Source organism: Stomoxys calcitrans, chromosome 5, assembly GCF_963082655.1.
Source record: "Stomoxys calcitrans chromosome 5, idStoCalc2.1, whole genome shotgun sequence".
In the NCBI taxonomy this organism is placed as follows: Eukaryota; Metazoa; Arthropoda; class Insecta; order Diptera; family Muscidae; genus Stomoxys; species Stomoxys calcitrans.
Window position 1 is genome coordinate 97,764,271 of NC_081556.1, and position 23,293 is coordinate 97,787,563.

The 23,293-nt window shown below is 42.2% G+C and overlaps 1 protein-coding gene across 2 annotated transcripts in view; it reads right to left on the reverse strand.

Annotated features, from left to right (window-relative positions):
* The window catches only part of LOC106092981 (putative sodium-coupled neutral amino acid transporter 11), a 208,889-nt gene that overhangs the window by 58,804 nt on the left and 126,792 nt on the right, over nt 1-23,293 (reverse strand). For both annotated transcript variants that reach the window (XM_059370593.1, XM_059370592.1), the window contains 3 exons: nt 20,660-21,037; nt 9,696-9,810; nt 9,111-9,363 (listed from right to left, as the gene is read on the reverse strand). In XM_059370593.1, coding sequence (XP_059226576.1) covers nt 9,111-9,363; nt 9,696-9,810; nt 20,660-21,037 — 746 coding nt within the window. The remainder of the gene's footprint in view (nt 1-9,110; nt 9,364-9,695; nt 9,811-20,659; nt 21,038-23,293) is intronic.

Genomic DNA, 23,293 nt, shown 5'->3' on the forward strand with positions numbered 1-23,293 from the left:
CTGAAAATTTTGCATGATCTTCTTGCCAGGATTCGAACCCAGGCGTTTAGCGTCATAGGCGGACATGCAAACCTCTGCACTACGGTGGCCTCTCTTAAAAACTAAACATCCCTAAATATTGAAGAAAGGTGAACATGAATTTTTAAAATGAAATCTTCTCACTATGAAAGTACAATGTACACTTCACGCTGTAACTTTAGGTTTCTCTTACTTTTTGATTCAATATGGCCAACATGTTGCATTGTTTGTACAACAATGACATCATATATGGGATTGCGGTTAGGATACAATAATTTTCATTTTACAGAAAAAAAAAAGAACATCAATGAGTTTTCTTGCCCTCCATGAGGAAAGTAAGTGCCACAAATGTAAAAGTCCTTCATGTATTTTTCATTGTTGTTGGTTTTGTTTGTTTTTTTGTTCTGCATTCGCTGTTGTTTTCTCAGTTGATGGGGCATTTAGGAAAAACAAGTTGTTGCAATTACACTACAAGTAAAAGCCATTCAACAACCAGCAGCTGCAACATTTTAATGGCTGTAAATTTTTCACTTTCTTTTGTTTCATTTTGCTTTGTTCTATTCTTAAACAATACACTAAGGAAAATTTAATAAAAAATTGCATGTTGTTACACTGTTTGTTAAATTAGATAAACACCAGTGTAAAAATTAAAGACGTTCGTGTAGGGACATTCAAATTAAGGACAATCCATAAAGGAAAACAAGCCAAGGCAACTCATAAAGGCGAAATGTTGAATGCAGTACAAAACCAACAGTTTGATACACGGAAGCGGTATGACTACATTTTTATAAAAGGTAACCAAATAAAGGGAGACAAGAATGGTTGGATTTTCTAGCAGAAATTTCTTATATGTTAAAAATACTGAATACAAGATTTATGTATTTATGTAAAATCTGAATCTGGATTGATTACGACCGAAATCGTAAGGAGTTTTACAAGAAAACATTGTGCAACGCATTGAAAAACGGTCTAGCAAAGACAAAAGCTCTAGAAGTGAAAATCAGACAACAACCAGGACGGTAAGTTCACGAACACTCTAGCAGTGTAAGAAGGAGATTAACGCCTTCTCTGAGGATGGCACAATCTGCATCGTTTGGGTGTCAGGCCATAACGGAGCAGGAGAGAATGAAAGGGCGGAGGATTTGGCAGTGACAGCCAGAGAACTGCCGTCGATAAACTTGGTTAACCCGAAGCCTTTCGGGTCGACGCATTCCGAGTTAAGGGAATGAGCGACGAATGCTCATGCAACTTTGTGGAACAGCGAAACGGTCGGTAGGATGGCGAAAATCCTATGGGAGGATCAAGATCGTGAGAGGACGAGGCTATTACTGAAAGGAAGCAAGAAGGAGATAAGTATAATATTGATACGAGATCGTGTGAAGACGAGTCAATTACTGAAAGGAAGTAAGAAGAAGGTCAGTATAGTATTGATACCAGATCGTTTGAAGACGAGTCTATTACTGAAAGGAAGTAAGAAGAAGATCAGTATTGTATTGATATCATAACGAGATACATAGGACTACGAGCTCACTTATGTAAAATCGGTAAGGCAAGTGATAGCATATGAAGGGTATGCGGGGAATCTGTACAAACTTTCGATTCAATATCTCTATTCCATAGGATCTCCACCACCATAGGATGGGGGCATACCAATCAAGTCATTCCGTTTGTAACACCTCGAAATATTGATCAAGGACCCCATAGGGTATATATATATTCCATCCGTCCGTCCGTCTGTCGAAATCATGATAGCGGTCGAACACCTAAAGTTAGACGCTTGAAATTTTTGCACAGATACTTATTATTGATTTAGGTCGTTGGGGATTGCAAATGGGCCATATCGGTTCAGACTTGGATATAGCTCCCATACGAAGCGATCTCCCGATTTGACTTCTTAAGCCCCTGGAAGCCTCAATTTTCATCCGATTAGGCTGACATTTTGCACATAGTGTTCCGTTATGTCTTCCAACAACTGTGCTAAATACGATTGAAATCGGTCCATAAGTTGATATAGCTCCCATGTAAACCTCAGCCCTTAATTTTCATCCGATTTGACTGAAATTTTCTTTCAGAAACTGTGCCAAGTACGGTCCAAATGGGTCAAGAACCTGATAAAGCTCCCAAATCAATAGATCTTCCGATCTGACTTCTTTAGCCCCTGGAAGCCTTAATTTTTGTCCGATTTAGCTGGAAGTTTGCACATAGTGTTCTGTTATGACTTTAAACGATTGTGTCAAGTGCGGTTCCAGTCGGTCTAAAACCTGACATAGCTCCCATATAAACCGAACTCCCGATTTGACTTTTTGAGCCCCCGGAAGCTCCAATTTTCATTCGATTTGACTGAAGGTTTGCACATGGTGTTCTGTTTTGACTTCCAACGACTGTGCCAAGTATGGTTCAAATCGGTCCATAACCGGATACAGCTACCATATAAACCGATCTTGAATCTTGACTTCTTGAGCCACTAGAGGACGCAATTCTCATCCGATTTGGCTGACATTGTGCACGAGATGTTTTGTTATGATTTTCAACAACTGTGCCAAGTATGGGTGAAATTGGTGCATAACCTGATATAGCTGCCATATAAACCGATCTGGGGTCTTGACTTATTGAGCCTCTAGAAGGCGCAATTTTTATCCGATTTGGCTGAAATTGTGCATGACGTGTTTCGTCACAACTTCCAACAACTGTGCCAAGTATGGTTCAAATCGGTCCATAACCTGATATAGCTGCCATATAAACCGATCTGGGGTCTTGAATTCTTGAGCCACTAGAAGACGCAATTCTCGTCCGATTTGGCTGAAATTTTACATGAGGTGTTTTGTTATGACTTTCAACAACTGTGCCAAGTATGGGTAAAATCGGTGCATGACCTGATATAGCTGCCATATAAACCGATCTGGAATCTTGACTTCTTGAGCCGCTAGAGGGCATCAGGTGTTTTATTATGACTTTCAACAACTGTGCTAAGAATAGTTCAAATCGGTCCATAACCTGATATAGCTGTCATATAAACCGATCTGGGGTCTTGACTTCTTGAGCCACTAGAGGGCACAAATCCTATCCGATTTGGCTGAATTTTTGCATCAGGTGTTTTGTTATGACTTTCAACAACTGTGCCAACTATGGGTGAAATTGGTGCATAACCTGATATAGCTGCCATATAAACCGATCTGGGGTCTTGACTTCTTGAGCCGCTAGAGGGCACAATTACTATCCCATTTGGCTGAATTTTTGCATCAGGTGTTTTATTATGACTTTTAGTTTGAATCATGTTTCATTTTGTAAAAGCCTCTTAATTGTGGCAAGTTTTTATTTTAACTGCATTCCATTTTTTTTGTTGCCTTTCACATATTTTCTTTTTTCATGTGTTGTGCATCCAAATAAAACTAAATTACCGGAAATTGTTACATTTTCAACATTTAAGTAATTAAACGTGTGTGAAAACGCCTGATAGTGTTAGTGTATGAGTGTAAATGCGGCTTTGCTCATGTGAACTTCCGTTTCCCGTCGAAATGACGACGTTGGCAGGCATTATACTGCAACAGATTATGACGTGTTTAGGCCTAATAGTAATAATTTGCAGAGAACACAAATATATGTTATGCTAATGCCAATGATAGCTAATTTGTTTAACCTCTATGGATTTCTTTATTATTTATTACCCAATTCCATATAACACACAACACTTAAACCCCACCTTCTACCATATGAACCACATGAAACTTTGGATTGATATCACCATTCGTGTTGGCAGTCATTAGTGGTTGATTGCTTTGATTGTTTTTCGGTGAGAAAGTGTTTTTCGTGAATTTCTGCGGTTACTCTGTTCTACCAAGAAAACCGCATGTATTCCAGATATGATGATATATGTACCTACTTAATTGAAAATGCTTGAGGTTGAGAAACCTTAAGCAGATATCTATTTACACAAAACAACACACGAACGCATTACACACACACAGTGTGTGTGTGTGTGTGTTTGGATTTGGTTATAATGATGATTAGACTGCACACTTCTTATCGTGAGCACATTTAACAGGACTTTGGAGTAAAAAAGATGAAAAAGAATTAATAGATGGCTAAACGGCATTTCTGACTACTAAAATGGGAGTGTAGGAAGATAGCGAGCTTTTTATAGGAAAACTGAATTATGGACTTAGACATATTGGCCAGAAAAACCATAACGATAAAAAATCACTAACTATGGGTAAAAGTTATAACAATAGACACTCGTCCCACAGTGGTGTGAAGTTACCCTTATAGCAACTACAAGCGCGTTAAGTTCAGCCGGGCAAAATTTTATATACCCTCCGCCATGAAACGCACGGGATAAGTTCTTTGAACGATTTTTTCAAATACATAGGAACTCTATCGAGTTATGGAGTAATATAACCAGCCAAAAGAAGTCAAATAGGGCGATGGGCTCATAAAGGCTGATTTTTTTAAGAGCTATAGGAAAGTAAAACAAGTAAGAGTGTGCTAAGTTCGGCCGGGTCGAATCTTATATACCCTCCACCATGGATCGCATTTGTCGAGTTCTATGAGCGGTATCTATCTTTAGGCAAACAAAGAATATTGAATAAAAACTGTTATGCTATTGGAGCTATATCAAGTTATATTCCGATTCGTATCATAAAAGAATGCTGAACATTGTAGAAGTCATTGGGCGATATTTCAGTTCATTCGGATAAGAATTGTACCTTGTAGGGGCTCAAGAAGCAAAATCGAGAGATAGGTTTATATGGGAGCTGTATCAAGCTATTGATCGATTCAGACCATATTAGACACGTATGTTGAAGGTCATGAGAGAAGCCGCACAAAATTTCAGCCAAATCGGATGAGAATTGCGCCCTCTAGAGGCTCAAGAAGTCATGATCCCAGATTGGTTTCTATGGCAGCTATATAAGGTTCTATACCGATTTACGACATACTAAGCACAGTTATTGGAAGTCGTAACAAAACATCTCATGCAAAATTTCAGTCAAATCGGATGAGAATTGCGCCCTCTAGAGGCTCAAGAAGTCAAGATCCAAGATCGGTTTATATGGCAGATATACCAGATTATGATCCGATTTGAATCATGCTTAGCGCAGTTGTTGGAAGTGACACCAAAACACCATGTGCAAAATTTCAGTCAAATCGGATAAGAATTGCGCCCTCTAGAGGCTCAAGAAGTCAAGACCCAAGATTGGTTTATATGGCAGCTATATCAAAACATGGACCGATTTGAACCATACTTAACGCAGTTGTTGGAAATGATACCAAAACACCACGAGCAAAATTTCAGTCAAATCGAACGAGAATTGCGCCCTCTAGAGGCTAAAGAAGTCAAGACCGAAGATCGGTTTATATGGCAGTTATATTAAAACATGGACTAGATCGACATAAAACTTCACGACGATCAAGAATATATACACTTTATAAGGGTCTCAGACGAATATTTCGAGTAGTTACAAACAGAATGACGAAATGACAGAAAGCCGTTGCACAAAATTTCTGCCAAATCGGATGACAATTGCGTCCTCTAGAGGTTCAAGAAGTCAAGACCCACGATCGGTCTATATGGCAGCCATATCAAAACTTGGATCTATTTGAACCATACTTAGCGCAGTTGTTCGAAATGATACGAAACCACCACGTGCAAAATTTCACTCAAATCGGACGAGAAATGCGCCCTCTAGAGGCTAAAGAAGTCAAGACCCAAGATCGGTTTATATGGCAGTTATATCAAAACATGGACCGATATGGCCCATTTACAATCCTAACCAACTTACACTAATAAGAAGTATTTGTGCAAAATTTCAAGCGGCTAGCTTTACTCCTTCGAAAGTTAGCATGTTTTCGACAGACAGACAGATGGACGGACGGACAGACGAACGGACAGACGAACGGACAGACAGACGGACGGACTAAGGGAGGGACATGGCTAGATCGACATAAAACTTCACGACGATCAAGAATATATATACTTTATGGGGTCTCAGACGAATATTTCGAGTAGTTACAAACAGAATGACGAAATTAGTATACCCCCATCCTATGGTGGACGGTATAAAAAAGCTATACTGACCTCCTTCTTACTTCCTTTCAGTAATAGCCTAGTCCTCTCACGATCCGGTTCAGCCCATAAGATTTTCGCCGCCTTACCGACGGTTTCGCTGTTCCACAGTGTTATATGAGCGTTTCTCTCCCACGACCTTAAATCGGACTGCGTCGACCCGAAAGGCTCCCGATTAACAAGTTTATTGATGGCAGTCCTCTGGCCTTCACCGCCAAATCGTCTGCCCTTTTTATTCCCCCTTAGTGCGTTACGGCCCGCCACCGAAACGTTGAGGATTGTGCCATCCGTTAATCTCCTTCTTATACTGCAAGCCTGTTGGTGACCTTACCGTCCTGGTTGTTATTGCCCTCATGGCCATTTTACTATCCGTTAAGATGTTCACAAGGAGGCCAACGTGGCGCAGAGTTTAGCATGTTCGCCTATGACGCCGAACGCCTGGGTTCATATCTCGGCGTGAACATCTGAAAAATTTTCAGAGGTGGTTTCCCCTTACCAATGTAAGGTATCCTGCCATGTTAAATCTTCTCTACCAAGTGGTGTCGCTAAGTGGCACGCAGTTCGGTCTCGGCATAAAAAAGGAGGCCCCTTATTAGGGAGCTTAAACTTTAATCGGACTGCACCCATTGGGTTTTTTGCTGGAGAGGAAATTGAACTTTGAATCCAACATTTTGGAAAGGTCAAGAAAGGCAACTCTTGCCTTATACACCTGCAAAAGAGCCATTGGCTAAAATTGGGAGTTTAAACAGAGCGTCATGCATTGGGTATATACTGCAGTTGTCAGGCCTATAATGCTATATGGTGTTGTGGTTTGGTGGACGACGCATTAAAAGTCCACCTGTTGTTCAAACGGATCTAAAGCATGACTTGTTTGTGCGTTACAGCCGCACTGTAGGGCATGCGGGGAAGATCATTAGACGTTGGAGCATTTCCTTTGCCATTGCACGGCTTTCGCGTCTAACAGATACCGGTACTTAGGTGGAGACACAATACCAGACATGAACCAACTTAGGGGAGTGGTATTAAAAACAATTAAGGATTTTGTAAGTACCATGGAATTCCAAACTTAAAATTTTCGTTTTTATACCCACCACCGAAGGATGGGGGTATATTCATTTTGTCATTCCGTTTGCAACACATCGAAATATCCATTTCCGACCCTATAAAGTATATATATTCTTGATCAGCGTAAAAATCTAAGACGATCTAGACATGTCCGTCCGCCTGTCCGTCTGTCTGTTGAAATCATGCTACAGTCTTTAAAAATAGAGATATTAAGCTGAAATTTTGCACAGGATCTTTTTTGTCCATAAGCCGGTTAAGTTCGAAGATGGGTTATATCGGACTATATCTTGATATAGCCCCCATATAGACCGATCCTCCTATTTATGGTCTTAGGCCCATAAAAGCCACATTTATTATCGGATTTTGCTGAAATTTTAGACAGTGAGTTGCGTTGAGCCCTTCGACATCCTTCGTCTATTTGGTTCAGATTGGTCCAGATTTGGATATAGCTGCCATATATACCGATCCTCCGATTTAGGGTCATGGGCCCATAAAAGCTACATTTATTATCCGATTTTGCTGAAATTTGGGACAGTGAGTGGCCTTAGGCCCTTTGACATCTTTCTTCTATTTGGCCCTGATCGGTTCAGATTTGGATATAGCTGCCATATAGACCGATCTCTCGATTTAAGGTTTTGGACCCATAAAAAGCGCATTTATTGTCCGATGTCGCCGAAATTTGGGACAGTGAGTTGTGTTGGGCCCTTCGATATTTGTCTTCAGTTTGCTTCAGATCGGTCCAGATTTGGATATTGCTTGTTAGAGGTTACTTTATAGTTTTTAGAGCGCACAACAAGCCGATTACTAGCTTAGTTGTATGTCCTGGCTTAGGTGTATGTCCTGGCTTGGGTGTATGTCCTGGCTTAGGTGCATGTATGTGCAGTGTCATGGGGCGGATTAATATCTGCACCCTCTTTTCAACCTAACCTAACCTGGACCTATTTATACCAAATTCAATGGCGTTCGTCCATGGGTTAAAAAAATTGTCATGCACAAAATTTCATGGTAAACAGACAAGAAATACGACCTATACCTTGATTACAAGAATACATGGACAGACAGGGGGGAGCTTGCTAAATCGAAGGAAGTAATTCCAAGCCGATCGGTATACTTATCAGTTGGTCCAGCTAGTCTCCTTCGTAGAGTTGTAAGCATAGCTATAAAACCCTGTAACACTGTGGAACAGCGAAACGGACAACGATAATCCAATGGGGAGATCCGGATTGTGGCTATTGAAGACGAGGCTATTACTGAAAGGAAGCAAGCAGGAGGTCAGAAAAGCTTTCGGTATCATAACAGGACACATAGTACTATGAGCTCGCTTATGCAAAATCGCTGAGGCTAGTAATAGCAGGTGCATTGCTGGAGCATTTCCTATGGCATTGCTCGGCTTTTGCGGCTAATCGACATCGGCACTTAGGTGGGGACACAAAACCAGAGATAAACCAACTAAGGGGCGCGGTATGGAGAACAATTAGGGGTTTTGCAAGAAACACGAAATGACTGATTTTAATTTTTTTCTTTGAGGTAACTCTTTACCATTTAGGGCGCACAACAAGCCGGTTACTGGCTTAGGAGTTTGTCCATAGTGGCATAGGTCGAATTAATATCCATACCCTCTTTTCAACATAATCTATAAAACCCTGTTCCACTGTTATGGTGTAGGGTATAAAAACTGAGACCTTCTTCCACATTTTTCTCTCTCTCCCTCTCATCCAATGTGCGTCATTCATTCTTGAACCTTTTATGTACTTCATTTATTACAAATTGGTTGGCTATAAAACAGCTTTGAGGACACACTCATTCACACCTGATACACACACACACACTCACTCCAAGTTCCTTGAAGTTTTGCGTCACTATTATTGCCATTATGGTTAGTTTACCATCTCCATTGCTCAATTATTTGATGTCGACCACTAAGTAATTATTACAAATTGTATTTGTTGTTTTTGGCCATACTTACACTTTGTAATCGTCCGATATGAGTTTGATAATCACGGCAAAGAGTATGAAGACAACACAGGCCAAACTTATGAAACTTGCCCGTGCCAGCCGCGAAACATTCTTGTAGAGGCACAGTGGCACCACAATGCCCACCGTCACAAAGAAGACCACACCTAGGCGCACAGCACCCATGGACGAACCCCAGGAGGGTATAAGCCGCACGAGTACCTTGGACAGAGTATCGCCCACCACAACGTTGTAGGAAATCATGGCTGTAATTATGGAAATAAAAATAGAAGATTTTTATAACAAAAAGACTACAGAAAAAACACCCCCCCCCCCCCCCCCCCCCCCCCCCCCCTCCTAAACGCACTCAAACAACACCAACACCCACATAAAGCGAACATTTTGGGCTATTTAAGTGCACACACGGGCCAGATTTCCGCTAGAACTATTCAATAATTTAGTTGGAATTTGTACTCGTTATTGGATTAAACTTTAAATTGGTTTGCCCTAGCTTTTGTGGAATTTTGTGCAATTTGGGCACGTTCATGCTCATGCCGTGGCGTCTCTCTCAATGTTGAGAGGGAGCTTCTATACATACCTAGGAATGGATACATAAACTGCAGCAAGGACAATAGGTAGTAGCCGTATTTGCCGTAGGCAGCCTCCATAATGCCTGGATAGCTGAAACGTCCGCATATGTGACCACACTTGACCTGGAAATACATACAGAAACAACAAATATGAGAATGTTTGTAAAAAAAAAGGAAAGCAGAGAACCAATAAGGCACAAATAGTTCGGTCGAAATGTCAAAGACATAAGCTCCTATTCCAGCCATACACACACATGCCCACATTTGCTTTGAGAAGGACCTGGACAAATCAGCAAAGCTGAAGCAAATGCATTTTTGGAGTATCATTTCAAAGGAATTTTTGTTTTTCATACTTTCACATAAAATGTGAAATGCAACTAAACCTAGAGTGCATTTCGGTTTTTTGACCATATAAAATTAAATTTCTGGGTTTCCTAATTGCAAAACATGATAAAACATACACTTACAAACAAATACCCTGCATATCGATGCCATAATACATGAAAGTTCGCATTTAATTTAGCCGTGCCTCATACAAATACCAACACCTTAGGCCTAATTTCAACAAAACTAAAGCTGAATTGGTTTGCAGGACATCAAGGCTTTACGAGGCTAAAATTAGGAAAAAGGTTAAATCTACAAAGCCTCATTTGCTCATACTTAGTTATTGGTCGAATCGCCAAACTCGGATAATATTGGGTTGCCCAAAAAGTAATTGCGCATTATTTAAAAGAAAGTAAATGCGTTTTTAATAAAACTTAGAATGAACTTTAATCAAATATACTTTTTTTTACATTTTTTTTTCTAGAGAAAGAATGCAATTACAGAGTCACAAGCTGTGAAAAAATTTGTCAACGCCGACTATATGAAAAATCCGCAATTACTTTTTGGGCAACCCAATATGTACCCTGTATGTGTTTAAGTGAGCAACTGCCATCATTCTTAAGCCCAATCATCCTCTAAGCAGTCCGATGGAGAATAAATTTTGTGAAAAAAGTTTGTTATTTTTATATCCACCACCTTAGGATGGGGGTATACTAATCTACTCATTCCCTTTGTAGCACCCATAAGATCCCTTAAGGTCTCTAAGTTCAGAGTCGATTAAGCCATGCCTGTCCATCCGACCATCTGCCCGTAGAAATCATGATAGCGGTCGAATGCGTAAAGCCATCCGCTTGAAATTTTGCACAGATACTTAATATTGATGTAGGTCGTTGGGGATTGCAAATGGACCATATCGGTTCAGATTTAGATTTAGCTCCCATATAAATCGATCTCCCGATTTGATTTCTTAAGCCCCTGGAAGCCGCAATTTTGTCCGATTTGACTGAAATTTTGCATGTTGTGTTCTGTTATGACTTCCAACAATTAGGCCAAGTACGGTCCAAATCGGTGATATAGCTCCCATATAAACCGATTTCCCGATATGACTTCTTGAGCTTTTGGAAGCCACAATTTTGTCCGACATGGCTGAAATTTTGCAGGTAGTGGTCCGTTATGACAACAACTGTGCCTACTTCTGTCCAAATTGGTCTATAACCTAATATAGCTCCCTTTTAAACCGATCTAACTCCCTTATAAACCAATCCTGACTTGACTTCATGAGCCCTTACAAGCCGCAATATCTGACCGATTTGGCTGAAGTCTGCATGTAGTGTTCTGTTAAAAATTCCATCAACTGTGCCAAGTACGGTCCAAATCGGTCTTTAACCTGATAAAGCTCCCGTATAAGCCGATCTCCCGATTTGGCTTTTTGAGTCCTTACAAGTCGCAATTAATGTCCAATTTGCTAAAAATTCCATCAACTGTGCCAAGTACGGTCCAAATCGGTCTTTAACCTGATAAAGCTCCCGTATAAGCCGATCTCCCGATTTGGCTTTTTGAGTCCTTACATTACGCAATTAATGTCCAATTTGGGTGAAATTTAGCATGTAGTGTTCTGTTATGATTTCCAACAACGGTGTCAAGTACGGCCCAAATCGGTCTAGAACCTGATATAGCTCCCCCATAAACCGATGGCCCGCTTTGACTTCTTCAGCCCTTACAAGCCGCAATTTTTGTCCGATTTGGCTGAAATTGAGCATGTGATGTTCTGCTATGACTTTCAACAACTGTGCCACATACGGTCCGAATTGATCTAGAACCTTATATAGCGCCCATATAAACCGATCTCCCGAATTGGCTTCTTGAGCCCCTGGAAGGCACAATTTTGTGCGATTTGGCTGAAATTTTACAGGTAGTGGTCCGTTATGACTTCCAACAACTGTGCCAACTTCTGTCAAAATCGGCCTATAGCCTAATATAGCTCCCTTATAAACCGATCTCCTGATTTGACTTCATGAGCCCTTACAAGCCGCAATTTCTGTCCAATTTGGCTGAAATTTTGCATGCGAAGTTCAGTTTCGACTTTCAACAAAAATGCAAAATTTGCCCATGAACATTCCATTAAGGAAGAGGGGCAAACTTCTCACATATCAATGAGTGCAGTCCGATTCAAGTTTAAGCTCAATGATAAGGGGCCTCCCTTTTATAGCCGAGTCCGAACGGCGTGCCGCAGTGCGACACCTCTTTGGAAAGAAGTTTTACACGGCATAGTCTGTTTGACTGCAGGACGAGTGCACCATCTATCAGGCAGTGTTTATGCTATTATATTGGCCGAAAAGGAGATACGGAGGATGGAGTTGTCAACTTCGAAACTCAGGATATATGTGGAAGGTATGACGGCCTTTAATTTAAGGACGATGAGGTCAACGTGCGTGGCGGAGTATGTGGGGTCGCTGAGTCCTGGCTCACAATGTTTTGTTGGCCTGGATTCTCGGGTACATGGGTGTTTTGAGAAACGCGAAAGCGGACGAATATGCCAAGAGGTAATCCTTGGCATAGAGGTAATCCACGGCAAGCAGACCTATCGTTGGAGTTTGTGGATGGTTGTCGGATTGACACGATACTCTGACCAGCTGTTGGCCGGTAGATGAAGAAAAAGTTGCTGAGGGGTACCTGAGAACGATTGCAGGAGTCATAACCGGACACTGTTTGATAGGCCAAAGCGCCGTGCACATGGGAGTCCCATACAACGATAACTGTGGAACGTATTTTGATGAGGGTGAGACGATCGAACATCTGCTCTGCTCATGCCCGACCCCACAGAGGCATAGGTTCCATTCTAGGGAGGCGGTTTTTCTCCGATCTTGTGTCTCTGTGATATCTCCTCAAATACTTGGAAAAGATTGATTCGAATAGGGACATGATGAGATTTTCAACACTGTCATGCATGCCCAGAAGCAAAACAAAAATACTTGGCACTTGGTAAGAAAATATTTGAGTGATTTTGGTTTTACGCCCCGGGGAATTACTTGCATAGTCCCGGCATAACTATGGGCACTACACAGGATGGACCTTTGAGCTCCCATCTGTTTGGTGTTCATTGTTATCACGAGAAGCTTAGCTGCGAGCTACCGGGCGGGTCTACAGGTTGCGAATAGTGTACTGCTCCATATGGATTAGCTGCAACGGCAGTCGCGGACAATCAGCGGTATCGAGTGGAGAGTCTCAGGGAAAGGTCGGGCGGCACCAGCCCTTGCATAAATACTGAGTGCCTATGATGCTTGATATGACAAGGCGAGTTATAGGCGCCTTTATATAACCAATGGCCACCATGTTCCCGTGTCGATCGGTCCTTTGGACCGGAGGATCGCTTCCTCCCCATATAGACAAGTGGCTACAAAAACTCGCGTATTGGAATGTTGGGTAGGCGCTTGGGATAGGTAAGGTTGAACCTATTGTTCCTTCAACAAACCTCAGGAGACATACAAGAGGTACGTTCGCAAGTTCACCCAGATCTCAGAAGAAACTGTTCCCCAGAAAGGAAAGTCTACGTCTCTGCACACCCGGACAAGAACATAGCAAGTGCTCAATAGTCACCTCCTCATCCTCATCGAGGCAACTCATACAGAAGTCATGGTGCGGTATCCCCATGCGACCTATGGCACAGTATCCGGTTATGACCCCTGTCATAACCTATTATCGAACGCTGGCAACTCCCTTGTCCTCCTCTGGGCGATGACTGGCCATAGCGCCTTTGCAGTCCGGCAACAATCCACTAAATCCCACCTCGCCACCGACGCCGCCCTGGCCATCTCCTCTACTGTGTTCAGTAGCTCGACAAATGGCACGTAGGCAAAACCGATGACTTGTCCGCCCGGCGCAACGAACCCCTCCTGACGCACTCGTCCGCCCTCTCCTTTCCTGGAATCCCCTCATGCTCAGGAACCCATGTCAGCGTCATATCGTGGACCCGGAGCCTATCCATTGACTCCAAACAATCCGTCACGCATCTCGACCTCACCATCATCGACCCTGAGGCCTTGAGCGCCGCCACACCGTCCACATAAATTCTGAGTTTCGAGGGCGGTAAGTCCCTTACCAGAATTTTTCTTGCGGCCACTGTAATGGCACAGACCTCTGCCTTACAAATTTTGCACTCTTCCGGCAGTCTCAAAGACATACTGATATTGAGTACATCAGAGTATACCCCCAAATCCAGTCCCTGACTCCATTTTAGAGCCATCTGTGCTGATCGAGGTCTCATCCTCCTCCAGTGCACCATTCGCCCTCAATTCTCTCCTCCCCTCCTCTCTCAGGAAATCGAACTGCGAATGCCCTCACTCCAGTTACCACTGGTGCCAGGTGGTATGAGATACTCCTCAGTCTACCCTTGCCATCCACAACACCCAGAATCGAACTGTGGCCGCAACCATCCTCCTTCAGTATGCCGAACTCCCTCAGCCTAAGCGCGACCCTGGCGGCGCAGTTCCAAATATAAGCGCCAATGGGCTGCTGCCTGCGGTGCGGATCTCAATGATCCTGTGATACCGACGCAGGCCAGTCTGTTGGCCTTTTCGAACTCTTTCGCATGCGTCCTCATCTCTACGGCATTCCACCATACCAGTGCCCTATAGGATAGTGCTGGTCTCACGATGGCCGTATACATCCAATATATCATTTTGGCAGTTGCCATACACTTCCTACCGAACATCCTCCTGCAGGAGTAAAAAGCGCACAGTGCCTTACAGTTTCCTTCCTCGGTTTACGGTTTCCTTCCTTACGGTTTCCTTCTTCTTCCAGGACAGTTTCGAATCGAGGAGTATGCCTAGATACTTCGCTTCCTTCGACAGCTGCAGGGCGACCCCGTCGAAGGACGATAGTCTGAACTCCGGTATCTTATATCTACGCGTGAAGAGCACCAGCTCCGTCTTCCTGGGTTGGTCCTCAACCTATTTCTGGTAGCCCATCGCGACAACCTTCTCAGTGACCCTTCCAAGATCTCGCTGATCGTCTACAGAAACCTGCCTTGGACCAGCAGCACGGCATCGTCCGCCTGAGCGATAATCCTCGTGCCGTCTCCATCGAAATCCATCAGGATTTCATTAATCACGAGGTTCCATAGAATCGGCGAGAACACCCCTCCTTGGGGCGTTCCTCTGGTTAACCCCCTTGTAACCACACTATCTCCCAGGTTCGAATTAATAATCCTAACATAAAGCATATTATTTGTCCACTGGGAAGTTAAGGGGTGAATACCCGTGCGGTCCAGTACGGCAACTATCGCCCCTATCTCCACATTATTGAAGGTCCCGCATACTGCTTTTGAGGTATGCGTGTTGCGCCCCTCTGAAGTTTTCCGGCGAGAGTCCCCCTCTCACCATCAGGTCTATACCCGCCTTGGGAATTAAGACCACCTTGACTTCCCTCCATGCCTTCGATATGTAGGACCATGCCAGGCTTGCTCGGTAGATCCGCTCAAGCCAGGGCAGGGTGACTCCAAGGGACTCTTGCAGCAGTGTGGGGATAATTCCGTCAGGTGTGGCCGACATCAATGGCCGGAAAGTGCGGACCCCTACAGCTATTTTCACCTCATCAACGATGTCCCTGATGGGGTCATTATTTGAGGCCACATGTGTAGGTATTGCGATGTCTTGATCGCCGACCTCTACCCGGAAAATGAGCCTCCATCAATAGTTGCACCGTCTCCTGCCCATTCTCAGTGTAAGTCCTGTCCTCACCTCTCAGGGAGCTAGGGGTGATGGGATCCCTCGAGAGAACTATGCGCAACCTCAATAGTGCTTTCCAATTCCCCACAAAATTTCGCCCAGGAACTCCTCTTCGCCTTCCTCGTCTCATTTTGAACTTGGCAAGGGCGTCATGATACTCGTCCCAGCCCTCTGCCTTGTTCTCTCTCTTGGCCTTATTAAAAAGTCTTCTGCTCTACCTCCCGAGGGAGGAGCGCTTGCTCCTTCCTCTATGTGTGCAATTTCTTTATTATACCCTCCACCAAAGGATGTGGCAATACTAATTTCGTCATTCTATTTGTAACACCTCGAAATATGCGCCTGACACCCCATAGACTATAAATATTCTTGATCGGCATGTCATTTTAATTCGATCTAGTCACGTCCGTCCGTCTGTCAGTCCGTCCGTCTGTCTGCACGCTTGCTTTCGAAAGAGTAAAGTTAGCCGCTTAAAATTTTGCACAAATACTATTTATAATGTAGGTCGGTTGCGATTGCAAATGGGCCAAATCGGTTTATGTTTTGTTATAACTGCCATATATTGGGTTGCCCAAAAAGTAATTGTGGATTTTTTAAAAGAAAGTAAATGCATTTTTAATAAAACTTGAATGAACTTTAATCAAATATATTTTTTTTACACTTTTTTCTAAAGCAAGCTAAAAGTAACAGCTGATAACTGACAGAAGAAAGAATGCAATTACAGACTCACAAGCTTTGAAAAAATTTGTCAACGCCGACTATTTGAAAATTCCGCAATTACTTTTTGGGCAACCCAATATAAACCGATCCTGGGTCTTGACTTCTTAAGCCTCTAGAGTGCGCAATTTTTATCCGATTGGAATGAAATTTTGCAAAACGTGGTTTGTTATAATATCCAACAACTGTGGCAAATATGGTTCAAATCGGTCCATAACCTGATATAACTGCCATATAAACCGATCTTGGGTCTTGACTTCTTGAGCCTCTAGAGTGCGCAATTCTTATCCGATTGGAATGAAATTTTGCACGACGTGTTTTGTTATGATATCCAACAACTGTGACAAGTATGGTTCAAATCGGTCCATAACATGATATAGCTGTCATATAAACCGATCTTGGGTCTTGACTTCTTAGGCCTCTAGAGTGCGCAATTCTTATCCGATTGGAATGAAATTTTGCACGACGTGTTTTGTTATGATATCCAACAACTGTGCCAAGTATGGTTCAAATCGGTCCATAACCTGCTATAGCTGTCATATAAACCGATCTTGGTCTTGACTTCTTGAGCCTCTAGAGGGCGCAATTCTTATCCGATTTGACTTACATTTTGCACATGGTGTTGTGGTATCACTTCCAACATTTGTGCAAAGTATGGTCCAAATCGGTCCATAACCTGATATAGCTGTCATATAAACCGATCTTGGTCTTGACTTCTTGAGCCTCTAGAGGGCGCAATTCTTATCCGATTTGGCTGAAATTTTGCACATGGTGTTATGGTATCACTTCCAACATTTGTGCAAAGTATGGTCCAAATCGGTTCATAACCTGATGTCGTAAATCGGTATAGAACCTGATATAGCTGCCATATAAATCGATCTGGGATCATGACTTCTTGCTCCTCTAGAGGGCGCAATTCTTATCCGATTTGACAGAAATTTTGTACAACGGCTTTTCCCATGACCTTCAACATACAGTAGTTAGCTTGTTTATATATAATCCCTCAATGTGATAGAGAAATAACCCAACAACTCTCGACGCCACTCATCTTAAAGGATGAAGTCCCTACATCGCGCTATGTTCTCAACAAAAGTAACCGAGATATAAAAACAAATAAAATTTTATAAAGTGGTAAATGGTATTGTCAAGTAACATCTGGTCCTTGACAATTCCATTTCAACATTATCTCATCGCTTAAATATTTCTCATAATGTACCCTTCAATGCTGCCTCAGCATCCATTTAAGAATTGCATTTTAAGAATTGCATTTTAATATTATCCTTTTAGCGTTGGGATTTTTACTTGGCATCCTTCACGTAATGTTTGCGGAGTAGAGCTACTGCTAAGAGCATACACGAAGTGTACTACATTAAGTTCGTGCTCCTCATAACAAATCTACTCTCTTTTGCAGGATATACAGCAAACAGTCTCCTTGAAATGTTTAAGCCACTCGAGCAACAGCGACGACATCCTACTACAAGTACATACAACTAACGACCCAATGCCAATGACGATGGCGATGCTGATGCCTCCCTCACCCCCACACACACAATTTCCTAGAGTATGACATTGCCACAGCAGCCTCCAACCACTTGGTAAGCAATATTTTTGCAATTTCCTTTAAACAAAAGCACTAGACTTTAATTTCACTGAAATGTCAAAACCAAACACTTTCCATATGCGACAACAGCATAGTGCCAGAACGCAGGACATTCAGGAAGAGTGAATGAAAACAGGCGATAACAGCTAAACAACGAGTTGGATACTGGCAGGCGGAATGAAACTGTGGAATGGTTTTTTTTTGCAATTTAAATGTGATAAATGAAACGATTTCAAACTTGGCAGTGAAGTGAAATGACCGCATAACTATGCGGGATATGAGGAAGCGGTAAACAAAGGATGTCAAGGACTTGCCTGAAGGCATTACTATAGGCGAGCCAAAACCACACCAAGAGTTTGAGTGGCTAATAATAATGAGATTTTCTATGTAGCGATATTAATATATTTTGGCGAAATTTACAATAGGGGTTACATACTTATCAGGACTAACGACGAATATGTTTCACATTGGTCGAAATTGTGATCTAGCTCCCACATAAACCGATCTCCCGATTTTAGCCTCTAGAGGTCGCAGTTATTATCCGAATTGGCAGTAACTTTTCATACAGTGTTTTCTTATACATTTTAACGAATGAGCCAAGTATGGTCCAAAGTTTTAGGACAATATATATGTCATTTCCGATGTACATCTTCTGCCAGTAATGGGCTGTTTGTGAGATCCACTTAATTAAAAAGGAAACCTCGAAAACTCTACTTGAGAAATTCACTGATTATCGTATACTCCTTAACCCTCTTCCATTCTTTCCACATGAGTTTGTTCAAATCTTCTTATCTTATCTTCTTATCTTATCTTCTTATCTTATCTTCTTATCTTATCTTCTTATATATAACAAGTAAAAGCGTGCTAAGTTCGGCCGGGCCGATTCTTGTATACCTTCACCACGGATCGCATTTGTCGAATTCTTTTCCCGGCATCTCTTTTTAGACAAAAAAGGATATAAGAAAAGATTTGCTCTGCTATTAGAGCGATATCAAGATATGGTCCGGTTTGGACCACAAATAAATTATATGTTGGAGACCTTTGTAAAATGTCAGCCAATTCGAATAAGAATTGAGCCCTTTGGGGGCTCAAGAAGCAAAATCGGGAGATCGATTTATATAGGAGCTGTGTCGGGCTATAGACCGATTCAGACCATAATAAACACGTATGTTGATGGTCATGAGAGATTCCGTCATACAAAATTTCAGGCAAATCGGATAATAATTGCGACCTCTATAGGTTCAAGAAGTCAAGATCCCAGATAGGTTTATATGACAGCTATATAAGGTTATGGACCGATTTGAACCATACTTGGAACAGTTGTTGGATATCATAACAAAACACGTCGTGCAAAATTTCATTCCAATCGGACGAGAATTGCGCCCTCTAGAGGCTCAAGAAGTCAAGACCCAAGATCGGTTTATATGAAAGCTATATCAGGTTATGGACCTATTTGAACCATACTTGGCACAGTTGTGCCAAGTATGGTTCAAATAGGTCCAGTATACGCCAGCGCGTATACTGCACCTTCTCTATAAAGAGTGCGGACATTCCAGGTGCAGATCCGCAATTCATGGTCCTTTTATCGTTTGCGTGGCATTATGCTTTAAGATCATAAAAGCCTTAATTATTACGCGATATCGACAAAAATTTGGAAAAGTGAGTCGTTACGGTGCGCTCGGACTGATTTGGTCTAGGTCTATATCCGGATGTAGCTGAATATAGACCGATATCCCGAAAAAATTTCAAGGGTTCATAAATTTTTGGCTTTGGTTAATATAATGTATAACATTACTTGTCTGGCTTAGAAGAGAAACATCGTGAAAGACCTGCTCGATATGGCCCTGGAGCCAGGATTGCAAATAATCTGCACTTCCAAATACTTGCAAAGCCAGAAAATGTGCGGAAATTCACCCACTATTACCGATCGTTGATGAATACGGGACAGTTCTCGACTGTTTGCCGGGACCGTATTCATCAACGGACGGTAATAGTGGGTGAATTTCCGCATATTTTCTGGCTTTGCAAGTATTCTGAAGTATAGTTATATTGACTGCTCTGCATGTCGCTGTGCCAATGTAGTCATCAGCAGTGAGTCACTAGTCTCGTTGACGGACTGTATGAAACCCAGGACCTTAAACGTGCGGCATTGAGTTGTAATTATTATTTGCGTCAAACTTTCTAATACATCTTAAATACAGCCTAAGTTGCAAATTCAGGATTTATTTGAATTTTCTACATTTTTCACGCAAAACATAAAATTGAGTATGACAGTTTTATCTGCATACAGTGTCACTAATCATGTTTGCTAACCTAATAACAATAGACACAACTGGACATTCAAATATTTTTTTTTTTTAGTGAATGGTAACTTCCATAGGGACTCTTTCTGTTGTCATCCCTAAAACACGAATGCTGTCAAAGAACCCTTTTTCTATTTCTAGCACTCTAATTCCATTAAGAGTCAAAAAATGAAATATCAACAACAGCATCCTAATGGATAATCAAACACAACAGAGACCCTATCACATTATGTGTATGGGCGTTATGGACAAGGACCTAAAGAGAAAAGTATTGTAGAAACTGTGGGCGTAAGCCCCATACTTACCATTAATATCAGCGAATAGTCAGTGATGTAGGCAACAAGTATTAGCAGCAAAAGTCCAAGGCCAAAGCCGGCACGATGAAACGCATACGGAATGCCAATGACGCCACTGCCCACAATTGAGTTGATGTAGTTAAAGGATGCCTGCGGCAATGACGACAGTGCTTCACCCAATGTCCCATCGCCACCATTGCCTCCTACACCGGCAACACCTACCCCACCTGCTCCACCATTCACACCTTCGTTTAGACCATCATGAGCATACGGCTGCTGTTGCTGCTGCTGCTGCTGTAGACTTAAGTTGGGTTGCTGTGCGTCCTGCGATTGATGGCTGTAGTACTGATGCTGTTGCTGCTGTGTGTTACTGCCATGTTGGTCACTCTGCAAGGCATACAAAAATGGAACAAAAAGGGGAAAAAATTAAAATCCCATTCATTACCTTACTTACAAATTGCACAGCAACAGTAGATTAAAGTGCCTCTAAAAAGCTTCTGATTCAGACATCATACAAAAAAAAAAAAAAAAAAAATAAATAAATAAATCAAAATCATTGCTGGCGTATTTTTAGGAAACAAGGACGAGATTATAAATAGGTTGAAGAAATAGATCGAGGCAAAATTGATCACCAAGCATTTTGTTGGTATTCGAAAAAAAGCAGACTAAAACATAGCTAATGTTAGATGTTGCCCTCGTTTACCGCTTGCGCACACCTTGATCCTGAACCAATTGAATGATTCATTCACACATCTTTTATCAGACCTTTAGATTAAAGCTTCCAGAAAGGTAAGGCAACTCTCGCCCTATACATCTGCAAGAGAGCCATTAGTAAAATATGGGGGTAATGCCATATGGTGATGTCGTCTGGTGGACGGTGCTTCAGAAGTCCACCCACTGTTCATCACTCAGCCAGATCCAAAGGTTGCCTTGTTCGTGCACACTTGTCACAGCTGCCGTGAGGACGACACCATCTGATGCCTAGAACTTAACATAGCTAATATTAGATGTTGGCCTCGTTTACCGCTTGCGCACACCTTGAACCTGAACTAATTGAATGATTCATTCACACATCTTTAATCAGAACTTTCGATAAGAGTTTCCAGAAAGGCAAAGGAAACTCTCGCCCTATACATCTGCAAAAGAGCCATTAGCAAAAGATGGGGGTATATACTGCAGTTGTCAGACCGATAATGCCATATGGTGATGTGGTCTGGTGGACGGCATTTCAGAAGTTCACCCACTGTTCATCATTCAGACCCAAAGGATGGTTTGTTTGTGCATCACAGCTTTACTGAAGATGACACCATCTGATGCATAAAACTAAACACAGCTAATATTAGATGTTGCCCTCGTTTACCGCTTGCGCACACCTTGAACCTGAACCAATTGAATGATTCTTTTCACACATCTTCCATTAGACCTTTCGATAAAAGGAGAGGAGATCGGATTTTACCATATAAACCGATCTCCAGATTTTACTTCCTCGGCCTCTAGAGGGCGCATTTCCTGTCCAATTTTGCATAACTACTTCTTCAGTCGTCTCTAACTCACGTATGGTTCAAATCGGACAGGAAATGCGCCCTCTAGAGGCCGAGGAAGTAAAATGCTGCAATTTTGCACAACTACTTCTTCAGTTGTCTCTAACTCACGTATGGTTCAAATCGGCCCAAAACCTGATATAGCTTCCATGGTAACCGACCTCCTGATTTAACTTCTTGAGCCTCTAGAGGGCGCTATTCTCATCCGATTAGGCTATACGTGACGTCTTCTATGACATGGCGCATTTACAATCAAAACCGACCTGCACAAATAGGAAGTACTTGTCCTTTGAAAGTAAGCGTGCTTCGGACGAACAGACAGACGTACGGACGGACATGGCTAAATTGACTTAGAATGTCAAGATGATCAAGAAATTCTTTGCTGGGGCTCAGATCAATATTTCGATGGGTTGAAAACGGCCTGATGAAATAATTATGCCTCCATTCTATTGTGGAGGGTAAAAAAAATAGTTCAAAACAAAATCAAAGCTGGTGTATGTTTAGAGGCCAAGACCGAGATAATACATAGGTTGCAGAAATAGATCGAGGCAAAATTTATCACCAAGCATTAAGTTAGGTTAGGTTTAAAAGAGGGTGCGGATATTAATCCGCTCCATGCCACTGCGGACATACACCTAAGCCAGTAACTGGCTTGTTGTGCACGCTAAAGTAACCTCGGTGGAGCGTTAAATTGGCCCACCTTCTTGGAAGACGAAGGTGAGTCAATTAACGCACCACGTTTCCTCAATCAGGCGATTTCGATATCTGACAAGGTCAAATACTACGGCGTGATTTTGGACAGGAAACTGATTTGGAAGTGTCATATTCAGGAGCGTACAGAGAAGGCTCACAGATGTTGGGCACTATGTAGACGGGCCGTAGGCACGAAATGGGGCTTGAATCTGAGGATAGTCCACTGGCTCTACAGGAGCGTTATTAGACCAATACTTACTTACGCATCAGAAGTTTGGTGGACTGCTATGGAGAAACAGTGCAACGTCTTGGCATAGGCGGAGCGATGAGGACCAAGCCCACTAGGGCAAAAGTTGCAAATTTTGCTCATGAACATTCCACTTAAGAACAGGGGCAGACTTCTCGCATA